The sequence below is a fragment of the Podarcis vaucheri genome (genome assembly GCF_965113315.1).
Source record: "Podarcis vaucheri genome assembly, chromosome: 13".
NCBI lineage: Eukaryota > Metazoa > Chordata > Lepidosauria > Squamata > Lacertidae > Podarcis > Podarcis vaucheri.
This window is the reverse complement of record NC_138751.1, coordinates 24,461,352-24,474,474: the sequence shown is the minus strand read 5'-3', so window position 1 is coordinate 24,474,474 and position 13,123 is coordinate 24,461,352. Positions and strand designations below refer to the sequence as shown.

The 13,123-nt window shown below is 45.4% G+C and overlaps 1 protein-coding gene across 4 annotated transcripts; it reads left to right on the top strand.

Annotated features, from left to right (window-relative positions):
• Positions 1-98: 98 nt before the first annotated feature.
• Positions 99-12,448, top strand: LOC309516696 (uncharacterized protein). 4 transcript variants are annotated; one of them, XM_082195486.1, is made up of 4 exons: positions 99-271; positions 5,777-6,724; positions 7,787-7,916; positions 9,580-12,447. In XM_082195486.1, exons 2-4 carry the CDS (start codon positions 5,891-5,893, stop codon positions 10,053-10,055), a joined length of 1,440 nt encoding a protein of 479 aa, XP_082051612.1. In that variant the 5' UTR covers positions 99-271; positions 5,777-5,890; the 3' UTR covers positions 10,056-12,447. The 4 variants fall into 4 exon arrangements, with proteins under 4 accessions (XP_082051612.1, XP_082051614.1, XP_082051611.1 ...); XM_082195488.1 differs by lacking the exon at positions 99-271 and adding an exon at positions 289-520 and having other exon boundaries at positions 9,583-12,448; XM_082195485.1 differs by lacking the exon at positions 99-271 and adding an exon at positions 289-520.
• The last annotated feature ends 675 nt before the right edge of the window (positions 12,449-13,123 follow it).

Genomic DNA, 13,123 nt, shown 5'->3' with positions numbered 1-13,123 from the left:
AAAACAACCGAGGCGGCTCTAGGACCCAGAAAGCTCCGCCCGTTAACCCTTTCTTGTCTTACTTAGCAAAAATTTAAGGCTTCGTTTGAAACGGATCTGAGCGCCGAGTGCCTTTTTTTCCAACGCCGGGAAGCTCATCGCCGGGAACAAATGAAAGAGTGAGCGAGAGGAAAGTGCCTCTGAGCACAGACAACGTGCTTTGCCAACGCCACTGCACAACCACGGCCAATTTCCCACACATCTGGGATCACCAGGGGGAAGGACTTCCCAGGTCAGAGGGATGTGGTTTCCGGGCAGCTCTGAGCCCCGGTACCTCTTTTTTATTATTTGGAAATTAACCGCCGGCAGAAGCTCAAGCAGAACAGCCCGCAGCAGCAGCAGCGGCAGCCGCCCTGGCGAAAGTTGCATTTTCAGAACCACTAGACACAGATGAGCGTTGCACCCTCTAGCCACCCTGCCGTGATTTGTGTTTAGTGCATGCTGCCGGGCAGAACTTAATTTCAGCCAGGGCTCACCAAAGGTATAGTTGCCTCGTCCTGAGCTGCTGCAATATTCTGGGTACCTGGTTGCACCTGATTCTCTGCCCCCGTTTGCTTTGTGCAGTCGTAGACAGTAGAAGTGAGCAGCGCATCAGCTGCCGGGCGAAGAGTTCTGCATAACCTGGAAACTTGCTGGATGGAGAAATGATTTCTCCGGGGAGCGGGAGGGGGGGTGGAAACCATCTGTCCCTTATTTACCGGTGTTACTACCTGCCGCTTTTAAAAAGTGCTCCCTTGCTTCTCTTTGACTAGATAGGATAGCGGGGTGGGGAGACAGAGAGAGTCTAGTCCAGACCACTTAAAATCTGGTTAGAATGAGATCTTGCGGGAAGGAACGTTAATTTATTTCGGCTGTCAAGGGAGGGTTTAGAAATGCTTCTTAATAGCCTGTTTTATGACCCTGCGGGAGCAATGGGAGGAGTTAAGGGCGCTCACCAGTAACGCTGGCAAGAAAGCGGCTTCAGTCAAGTCATTAAATAAATATGCCCGCAATCCTATGCACGCTTCTTTGGGACCAAGCCCTACTAAACCGGTCGCCTAGGTCTGTGCAGCTTGATCCTGCGTCCGCTTGCTCGGAAGTAAATCAGATTCGGGTTCATTGAGACTTGCTCCCAGGCAGATATGTTTAGGCTGTAGCCTTAATAAGGTGTGAAGACTAGATAGCTACATCTATGTGTTCTGTAGAGTGAACACCATGCACTTTTTCTTTGGTTTAGCATTTTGATAAACTGAGGCTGCAATCCTATTCTTACTAGGGAGTAAGGTCCACTGAACACGGTGGGGCTTCCTGCTGAGTCAACGTGCATAGGATTGCTTGTGAGCTTTGGACTGGAAGTTTCTGCAGGGACAGGGTGTTCTGGTGCAATAGTACTGAAGGGGTTGGAAGAATTGCACCTGCCAAAATGTCCTTTTCTACAATTAATACATGTGCAGAGCTCACCTAAAGTGTGGAGAATTATTTATTGATTCACAGCATGGCAATCATTTACTGTATCTTCCGTTTTGAAATCTGGACTGGGCATTGTAAAGCAAGTCATGCTGTTTACTGGGGGGGGGGGCAGGTAGATGTAAGGAGAAAGGGGGTTGGAGATTTTGCACCCTGCCTTGTTATAAACTGCATGCAAAGTGTTTTAGAACTTCATGTTTCTTTTTGTGATATTAGCTAAAGCTGCAATCTGTAATTGATTAACTAACTGCAATTTAATCAGCTGCAAAGGTATCCCTGACAAATAGGGGTAAGATATTAAATGGTGGGCTTTCCCCCTGCACACCCACACAGAAGTTAATCCCTCTTCTAAAATGTCACATGCAAACAAAGGAAGAATACTTTCCCCCTCCAAAACTACTGTTTTATTCACATGCAAATCAAACAATCAATTAAAACTCATTCAGCCATAATGCAATGTAACTCAAATATTGTTCCTGTTTTCCAGAGGAAATAGATGCTGACTAATGGCTCAATGTCTTATAAGAAGCTAAACCATGCTATATTTCAAACAGTCATAGAAACATAGAATTGTAGAGTTTAGAACCTCTGCTTCTAAAACTCCAAAAGAGGAGTCCACCACCTTCAAAAGAAGTCTGTTCCACAGCTGAACAGCTCTTACCATCAGAAAGTTTAAAATGTGACCTATTATCAGTTGTAAATAAAGCCTCCCTCTTGATGCATCTGATTAACCCACCAATCATAGTCACATTCAGAGCTTAAACCAGGCTTTAATTATGGAACCTGGAAATCATACTTAACCCTATGCTGAGGTATTTTATCATATATATATATATATATATATATATATATATATATATATATATACACACACACACACACATACACACACACACACACACACATATACACACATACACATATGAGGTAACTTATTATTATTGATAAAATGTATAGACTGTGCCTCTGAACATGTGCAAAGTGCCTTTTCCTGAGCATTAGGGCAGCCACCATCTGGCAGGCATTCTGCATAAGGGGCAGAAACTTGGCAGAATAAACTTTTCCCTATCAACCTCTTCTCCTGGCTCTGAATTGCTGCACCTGTTCAATTGCTTCCTGTCATGTAGTTGTTAAGAGCATTGGAGCTCAGAAAAAAGGCACAGCTGACTTCAACGAGTGGAGGGAAAGGTTTCTTGGAATCTTGAGAGCTCCAGCACTTTACGCAGCATACATCTTTGAGGAGCTCTCACAAGCCAATCCAGTGTGCAATTTCTCAGGTGTTTTGCAGAACTCAGGCTGTCGCTAGGACCTGGGTCTCCTCAAGTGGCAGGATGAGCTGGTGGTAGAATCTAGAGATGGTGGGGTGGGTTACACCACTTCAGACCAAAGGTGGGGGCATTTTTGTTGGCTCTCCCACTGCCAAGCTTCCTGCAGATATTTAAAAAAAAACTTAGCAATTTAAGGAGCCAATCTCAGACCATTTCCTATTGCGTCAACTTCCCGGGTGTCAGTGGGTTATTGTTGTTTTGACCTTTTAAATTTCTTACTATTCGAGGTGCAAATGTTGCCCATTCCCACAATCACAAATGATACTGCCCTTTCTAGTGACCCACGATTCCCCCACCTCATTCTGCTGTATGTGGTGACCCCAATCTCCTTCCCAGGTGTATTTAGAATGAGCAGCTCTCCCCTATAAATCCCAAAATGGGTGGTTAAAGCCTGCCATTTCCCTCACCCTTTGAATAGGAGCTTATGTGCAAGGGGGGATTGTGTTTTTTTACAAATCTGTGTTAAACCTGTGGAACCAGAGGCTGGTATTAATACTCAGGTTTATTTATGTGAAGTAGAAGGATGTGATGTTGTGTATGTGGTAACAATACTCCCTCTTTTAAAAAGTGAATGTTTCAGGTATTTCACAGCTGCATGACCAAGTGGTAAAGCTTTTAGTCTCCCAATAGCAGGAAAGTGCTTCTAATGTGGTTGTTAAAAGGCACAGAATTTATCTTTTGCTGTAGTTAAGTGATAATGTTCTTAAGAATGTGCTAATCCCTGCACATAGATGGCTAAAAAAAACAAAACACTTTAGGCCTGCCTAGAGGCTTAAACAACTTTTTTAAAAGTATAAACTCTGGTATGCATGTGGCCATAGAAACTAAGCACTGTGGGCAGATAATAATGCGCATGTATTTGTGAAGGTGATTATTGTGCATGGGTGGGGGCAGAATCCTGGAAAAGAAAGGAGCCCGGCAGTCCGGCTAAGTTGATGGCCTTCTTTTGTGAAGCCAATGCTCTCTCCTGGGCTGGCCTTTTGTCTGCAATGCTCGGCCAATTGCATGCATTCTTAACAGTGCTCTACTGTTTGTGGGAAATACAAAGTGGTCTGTGACCACATGGGTGCAATGAGGCCTAGTCAGTTGCACAGCCCATTTGATCTGAGCATGCTCAGGGTGGGTGGGTAGGGGGAGGGCGGAGAGGAGTGTTGCCATCCATTCCAGAAAGAAATGGGAATTGCAAAGGCAAGAAGTGGGAGTAAGGCATTGACCATCTGAGGCAGCTGTGGAGAACACTTGGGTGGACTTGGAAGTGTGCAAGCTGATGCTCACTGGACTTCTTGGTTGGCAAGAAGCACCATTGCACGTGAGAAATCAGACCAGTAAGATCTACCCACTCCCGCCTCAAAAAACACCCTGTGTTTCATTTTTCTGTCCTTTCCTGACTTCATCCTGCTTTGCTTCGCTTGATTTTATTGCAGTGGTTTTTGAACAGGGCATAGTAGGATTGCCATAGATAGATAGATAGATAGATAGATAGATAGATAGATAGATAGATAGAGATATATATACACACAGTATATGTTGGTCTAACAAGGGTATCAGTTAATACATTTGCAGGTACTGAGGTGAACAAATGTGTGTGGGCAGGGGGAAAGAAAGCAGCCCCAAGATCTGGCTCAGAATCGCACTATGTGTTCCCAGGTTTCTCTGGTGTAAAAAAAGTAATAGGTTTGCCTTCTCTTGATGGGGTTATGCTCCCCATGAAGGAGTGGGTATGCAGCTTGGGGGTACTTCTGGATTAGGGTTACCAGATGTCCCCGGTTCCTGGGGACAGTCTCCAGATTTGCAAATCTGTCCCCGGGAAATGTGGCAGCAGCAGCCCAGAGCCAACCTGGTAGCGCAGTTGGCTCTGGCAGGCTTCAGGAGCTGCTTGCTGCTCGCTGCCATGGCGCCTGCCATTTTTCCTCGCCGGAAGTCCCCATATGATGTGTTGCACACAAGACACATCATATGGGGACTTCTGGGAGGCAAAGTGGCGGGTGCCACAGCAGCAAGCAGCTGCTGAAGCCAGCCAGAGCCAACTGCACTACCAGGCTGCCTCTAGGCTGCTGCCACTGCTGAAGGGGAACTGGGGACATCCGGCGGTACAGATCTCCTGCCCCCTTCCCCCTTTGTTCTGACTGATCGGGGAAGAGTTGCAGGCGGGTGGCCATTGCCCAGTTTTTTAAAAAAAACTCTGTGCATTTATGTTTCACAGGGTGTAAAAGAAGAGCTTTGCATCTTTATACAATATGCATGTGTGCTTGGCCCCAGGATCTTTTTTTGCCTCACCATCCCCACTACTGGCTTCCTGTTGCTACTCAGCTTCAAAAAACATAAAAGAGCCCCCAGATTCATTGAAAAAAAATCTGGTAACCATATTCTGGATCCCTTGCTGTTGCTTGAGGCTCAGATGGCCTCAGTGGCACAGTGTGCCTTCCATCAGCTTCAGCTGGTGGCCCAGCTGCACCCCTATCTGGACAAGGATAGCCCAACTAATGTCGTCTACGCTCTGGCAACCTCCAGGATAGATTACTGCAATGTGTTACATGTAGGGCTGCCTCTGAAGACAGTTTTAAATGTAACCAAGCTAGCTTTTCAATGCAGAAGGAGCCAAAATGTGTGCTTGCTTATTTTACAAAATGTATACTGATTGACTGTAGTAAAACCTCTAAGAGGTTTGCAAGAAACGTGTTGCTTATTTTCAAATACCACTGTTACACATCCTTTTCAGAAGACAGAATCAGATTGTTTTTGCTTGTTTGTTTTGACTGAACTTTCTGTGCCTTCATTCTAGCTAATATGGTATTTCAAGCATAAGAAATCTCTTTCACAAGACTAGCAAATGGGTAGATTTTTAGAGCCCTTGTTTACCTATGGATTGATTGAAGCCTGCTGCCTTCTTAATAATGTTGCTGAAATTACAATTTAAATGGTTCTAATTCTTACCATTTTGTGTGTGATTATCACCCCTCCAGGTTGGCATCAAGACAGCCATAGGAGTTTTCCGCAGCTGATAGGCTCTCCTGGTGGCAAATTGGGAGTTGGAAACCCTAGTGAAAGGCCACATAAACTCAGAAACCGGTTCAAAAATGAGGAGAAAAATGGCAGCCAAGCGGAATATGGTAGCTCAGTATCTCCAGTGTCCGGCACCACTGGAGCAAAGAGTGCAGCCGTCGGTGAAAATGGAGAAGGAGCCAGACCCTATGGGTTCTGACGCACTGGGGATATCAGAGGGTTCAGTGAAAACCTATCGTATTGTGCAGGTTGGGACAGCTGGGGGCGGCCTAAGGCTGATAACACCTCAGCAGACCAGGAGCGAACGGCTGGAAACACCCCAGCGGTGGGAGATTCAGGGGCAACAGGAATTGCCAACTCCAGATCTCACGCCAGTTCAGTCGCCGGCGTGGAGGAACCTGCAAGTGCCAGAACTCACATTGACAGAAGACGTTGAGACCTACCTGGCTACCTTTGAGGACGTAGCTGAGGCCTGCAAGTGGCCGAAGGAACAGTGGGTGACGCGGCTCATGCCCGCCCTCAATGGAGCCGCGCTCCAGGCCTACAATAACTTGGATCCCAGAGAGAGCGGGGATTATGGGAAAGTGAAGGCCGCCATCTTGCGAGAGGATGCCGTCAGTCTGGAGAGGCAGCGCCAGAACTTCAGGCACTTCCGCTACCAGGAGGCCGAGGGCCCTCGCGAGGTCTGCGCCCGCCTGCGGGGGCTCTGCCACCGCTGGCTGGAGCCAGAAAGCCGCACCAAGGAGCAGATTGTGGAGCTGTTGGTCCTGGAGCAGTTCCTGAGCATCCTGCCAGAGGAAATGCAGGACTGTGTTCAGGAATATCGCCCCAAGACCTGCGTTCAGGCCGTGACCCTGGCAGAGCATTTCCTGCTGAAGCAGCAGGAAGGTGAGAGGTGGGATCAGCAGGTGAGAACTTTTTGTTGTAGTAATTGGAAGTTTTAGGAAGCTGAGGAAGTTTTAGATCATGTTGCTGAGGTCTACCGCAAGAACGAAATGCTTGCACAGAACCCTGGGGAATATTAATTTTATATTTATTAAAAAGCTTTTCTTTGCCATTTGTACACAAGAATGCATATAAAACCCTAAGAGTATGTTCAAAGAGCCAGCGGTTGCTATGTGGGTGCTGATGTGCCATGCTCTGAAGGCTATAAACTCTGCCTTTTCTTTTGAGCTTGTAATATTTCATCCAGTATTGGACAAATCTCACAAGGCTTAAGCATAGTTGTTGTTGTTTTTTTAAAAAAACACACTATAAGCTGATTCATGAGTCTAAATTTTTCACTTGTTATGTACTGCATGCTCACAGTCCCAGAATGCACACCAAGATAACAGAATGTACATAACTGAGGTGGTGCAGTCCTCACAGACAGAGGGACTAAACCACTACAAGTTGCACATACAGAGAGATTTGTGTGATAGATGTGGAAATCATGTCCCGTTTGGAAGCTATATTCACAGGAAGAGGTGGGGGAGGTTTGTTTCGTTTTAACTTTTCTGTACACTGTGGTTAATAGTGGCTTGCAAACAAAATGGCTAACATCAATGTAGAAACTTCATTTTGTTAAATGTGAAGTCCTTTGCTAAACTGATTCGTTTCTCTGTTCTTAACAATGAGACAGCAGTGCATGTAAGGAAGCAACAGGAGCCATGCCTTAACTCCTGCACTGTTAATCCAAACCTCCCCCTTCATTGTGCACATTTGAATGTGCCCTGAATCAGGCCTTTGCCCACCTAGACCAGTATACATGCACATTCTCTCTCTCTCTCTCTTCCCCAACTGAATGCCGTTTTCCAGACAGAGCTCTTTCCTTGCTTGCCTTCCAATCTGTGCCCCTTTTAAAGTGATGGCTCTGGGGACTGAACCTGTAGCCTTTATCTTTTTTGAACTGACATGCCCAATTCTACAATGGCATGATCTTATGAACATACCCCTCTCTGGCTTGAATGGGGTCCTTGCTGCTTTTTCAGGTGCTGGGGCCTTTTGTACTCGAGGAGGCTGTGAGTTTCCCAGAAACTGAGCAAGTGCCATTGGACACCAGGCAGACGATGCTTTGCAGAGATGCCAAGGAGGAGGTGAACGAAAATGCCACTTCATTGGGTAAGGATTTTGCAATAGCATTCTAGTACAGGTGAGAGTATTAACGGGTTGCTCTCCTATACTGTTTTTCACTGTCTGTCTCTCTCTCTCTCTCCACCCCCACCCGCTTGGAATATTTCCTCCCTTTCTTTCTGGGTTCCCAGCTCTGGGATTATTAACACAAGGCAGCCAGTGTGTTGTGCAGTACCTTGGATCGGAGAAAAATAGGCTCACGTGACACCTCTGTTGTGCATTCATTCTGCGCTTCAAGGAAGTCACACTTAGCCTCAGTTATTCATGTCTAAAATGGCGTATTTTTGTGGAACGCATTTGAGAGAGGTCATGAGGCTAAGTCCTATTTTCAGTGCTAAGACTCATATTTGTAATGGGCTGCATCCAGACTAACTTAGTTTTACTCAGTTCCCATTAAAACCCAAGTGAAAAGTTAGTAAGTTAGACTTAGGTCCACTTGATTTCTGTGGGAACCAAGTGCAGTTAGCTTGTAGTGCAAAACTATACGCATCTACTCAGAAGTAAGTCCCATTAAGTTCAATGAGGCTTACTCCCAAGTGATGTGGGTATAAGATTGCAGCCCAAGTCTGGATCCAACCCAGTACCATTCATTGTGTTAGCATGATCTTAAGTGTTTCTCTCTACGCTTTGTGCAATTCAGAGTGTTGGGTCCTAGCCTTTGAAGTCTCCACAGTTAAAGATTGAAATACCTTTACATTGCCTTCTTCCTGCATCAGTATGCCTGTCCACTGAGATCATCATATATAAGGCATTTCTCAGGATTCCCCCATCAAGGCAACCAGAGAGAGCGCCTTTTCAGTGGTGGCTCCTAGCCTTGGCATGTCCTCCGTAGGCAGCCCCCTTGGTACTATAATTTAGAAACCAGGCAGAAACATTTCTGTTTTCCCAGACTGTTAAGAGCTGCTAATCTTAGCATGGTTAACACTGTACAATTTTGGGTGGTTCCTGTCTATTTGAATGGTTTGTTGTATGATTTATTATTTTTTAAAGTATACTTTCCTTTCTACTTTGTTAACCACCCTGGCTGTATTAATTTATGTTGAAGGTCCAGGTTATAAATTATGTAAATAAGTAACTAACTGGAGGTGACAGCTCCAGGGCATGTGCAGAGTTGACAGCCAGTGTTCAGTAATGGTTATAGTATTGAAATAGGACTCAAATCCCCACTCAGCCATCAAGTTCATTATGTCACTGGGCAGCCGCCAGCTCTCAGTCTGATCTACCTTACAGAATTATTTGTTTCACTTGCTGCATTTATATAGCTGCTCCATAACAGGAGCAAACCACCACCAACATTTAAATTCAGGATAAAGCAAACAAATCTGTAATAAGAATTTCCTTTTTTAAAAAAAATGGAGCGCAATTAAAATACTTAATTGAGAGGATATAAAGGATAGAGAAGAACCATGTAGACCACCCTAAATAAACTTCTGCCTCCCTTGCCAATGTAGAATCTTAACTAGTCCCCACATATTTAGGAAGGGAGGCGAAGCAATAGGTTATGGATCAGATTGCATGCCTTCTAGCAGCAACCGTTCAGCTTTTGGCACCTCTCTCTCACACACACCACCTTCTTTCCAGCAGCGAAATTATCAAGCGTTTCTACTAGTCTGATAGATTGCTTAAAATGGGAATTTTTCTTTCCATCCAGCAGGTGAAGAGATCCAGACCAAAAACGAGGGGGGCTTTCTAATACAGGAAAGCATAAAGAAGCAGAGAAGCCGGATGCTCCCCACCTTGCAGCCAGCCCAGTTTGCCTGCCAGAACGTCGACGGCCAGCAGCCTGCGAATAAGCAAGATGCGCTTTTCCCGTGCCCTGAATGCGGGAAGAACTTCTCTCGCAAATCCACCCTCACCAGGCACCGGAGGGTCCACACTGGGGTCAAGCCCCACCAGTGCACCGAATGCGGGAAAAGGTTCCTGCACAAATTCAACCTTGTGAACCACATGAGAACCCACCTGCGGGAGGAAGCGAGCCGCTGTTCACTTTGTGGGAAGAACGCAAAGTGGAATTCAGGCCAGGGGGGCCACGACAGGAAGGCCGGGTGTTGCGAATGCGCAGAAAGTTTCGGGCTGCAGTTCAGTGCAGAGCAGAGCATGCAGGAGAGAGAAGAGCCCTTCAGCTGACTTGAAGGCAAAGACGGGAATTGTAGCTGACTTGAATGTAGAGAAATTTTTTTTAGGAAATACTCTAAACCTAGGGGATCTTTTTTATTTTTATTTTTGTCCTGGAACTCTTTAGAAGCAGGAACTGCCTTCTGATGATGAGGTGGTTACCTTTAACATAATCGAAGCAAAGAATGCCTTCAGCAGCTCAGATGGGTTGCATGTTTGTTTGTTTTCCTTTGGATGTTTGTCAGTTTATGGAGGGGAGTGGGGTGGAAGAAGGCAAAGAAGCCCCCACCTGCATTTACAGTGGGAAGAACTTGCTCCTCCTAATGCCGTTGTGAAAGAGAGTGAAAGATGGACAAGGATCCCTGTTGTGTCAGTTGCACAGGACCTACATGCGGAACTAGTAAAAACTACACACAAACGCAATGTGATTGAATGGCATCTTATCCACACACGCTTTTCAACTGACAGAATAGCTGTCTGAATATTGAAATCTGAGCAGTGAAAAGATAAGCTTCACCCTCAAAACTTATTATCATAAATAGGAATGCAAGCTAAAGTATCTGTATTGGATGACCTGGAAAGCCATGTGGATGGCGCCAACCAATCATAGTTACGAAATGACATAGAATTCTGTTAGTTTGGAGCAAACTCCTGGTAATGTGTCACCTCAAAGGCCTTCAAACCACTTCCTCCTTCATGGTGGTCTTTAACAAAACATACTCACTATTGCAATGTGGAGGAGATCTGTTCTATGGACATTCAACTTTTCTTTGTGTTTCTTTTTTCATAGCCTCTCAATTTAGAAGTGGAGCAATTCATAAAGAATATTTGTTGTCCATTCAAACTTCTCCTTTTACAGTTTGTGGCAGGAGATCTCCCTCTTAAACTAGTTTTCTCGCCACCCAATTAATTTACTTTTATTTCTTTTTTTTTTACTTTTAAGAATTAAGAGAGTCTCCATAGTTTCACATGCCCAGGGGGGACCTTGGACTTGTGTTTTTTTCCTCAAATAACAGCTTTCCATACCACTAAAGCATTTCAGAAGTAGTTTGTGATAAGAAATGGGAGGTCTGGTATTCAAAAGGGTGGGGGGAGTTTTTAAAAATCCTACTGCGTATGGCTAACGTAGCTTTTGGAACTCTGCCTCTGTTTATTTGTACAAGCCTGTCAAAACACGTTTCAGTATTTCAAGCCTTTCTAACACTACCAGTTTTAACCCCTGTAACACCGTTGATACACCAAAATTGCATGTTTGGAAACCTGCAATGGTTATAGCTGCATATGTAAATTTTAGGGTTTTTTTAAAAAAAAGAGAAAGGAAAAAAGGAATTGTTTTCGTAAAATTTTTTTATTAAAGCTTTATTTTTGTGTAGTTTGCACATTAAAAAAAGTTTAATGTTGTAATAGCAACGTTTAATTCTACATATCCTGCTTAACATGGCTACAACCATCCTTCAGTTGTTATCTCTTAGTTTATAATCCATGGACAATGAATACAACCTCTGTTACATAATTGTCGTGAAAAGAGCTCACAAAGCAGGATTAAGACTCCCAATTCCGTATACACTTACCTTACGTAGAAATAAGTTCCACTCAACTTACTGGGCATGGACTTCAGTCTGAGTTGGCATGCATATAGAATTGCACTGTACGGGGCCCAGCTGCCATAATGTTTTAAGAATAGAAATATTGAGATGATTACCAAATCCTCCTCCTCAAAAATGCTCTGTTTTATTTTAAAGTCTCCTGTCAGTGTTAGAGAAGGAATTGTTTTAACACAAACGCCTTTCGCAAAGGACTCTCCACGTTTGATGGCTGTGGTCCTGCCCATACATACACTCAGCCTCTCCTTCACACACCCCTATAGCCCCTCTGCACAAATCCTACCTTTCCCCCCATCAACCACAGCTCTCTTTTCTCCAGCACAAAAGGGGGCACCTTGTCTGTCTGCCCAGGCACCCAACCTTGCGCGGATTGAGCCCTGGCAGCCCATTCAGGAATCTCTCCACGCGCCCACCTTCCAGAGCTGCTCCGGTAGTAATGAAGCCAAGGTGAGCTGCGCCCCGGCCAGAGCTGAACTGCGCATCTTTCTCCCAAATGCGCCCTCGCGAGTGGTCAAGATGCTTGTCAATCCGCTGGGGGGGGGGAGAGGCTCATCCTTCGCTCCCTTTCGCTGGCTCTGGCACACTGTTTTTTCCATTGGCAGCTCCAGCTCCATTCATTTCAGCTGCAGTCCGGACTCTTCTCCCTGGCTCGTCTGGTGTGCCCCGGTGCTGTGGGGTCCGAGCTGCCGTGCGGCAACGTGTCAAGACGACAGCACTTCTGCCCCAGGAGCAAAGTGAAGGCACTTCCTAAATGCGCTAGGTGGCCACTTAACGATTCAGAAAGGAAGGAAACAGATTTGGATATACTCATTTACAGTGGTGCCTCGCAAGATGAAAAGAATTTGTTCCACGAGTCTTTTCGTCTTGCGAAGCAAGCCCATAGGGAAATTCGTCTAGCGAAGCAACGCAAAAACGGAAAACCCTTTCGTCTAGCGAGTTTTTCGTCTTGCAAGGCATTCGTCTTGCAGGGCACCACTGTATACTGGCGTACATTTTGAAATGGTTTCTATAATCGAAATGAAATTCATCTCAAGGGAGAGGCTTGAGTACCCGCTCAGTCGGCTGTCCCTGTGCAGATGAGCAATTTTTAAACTAGGCGAGGGCGAGGGAGCCTTTTAAACAAGAGGACCGCCCTCAGTAAAGTCGGGTCACACAATAAAACGCCCATGCCATCTTTTCTCTTGTGCTTTTTCGCGGCTGACCCTCAGGCGGAAGTTACAGATAGGTAGCCGTGTTGGTCTGCCATAGTCAAAATAAAAAAATTCCTTCCAGTAGCACCTTAAAGACCAACTAAGTTAGTTCTTGGTATGAGCTTTCGTGTGCATGCACACTTCTTCAACAAGTGCAGCTTTTCTCCTAGTTTGTTTGTGGAGAAGACGACAGCTACAAAACTTGTTTCGCGCCACGGTAATAAAGACGGCCTCGTGAGCACGTGCTCACGAGTAAGGGAACATCAGCCAGCCTCCCTTCAAAAAT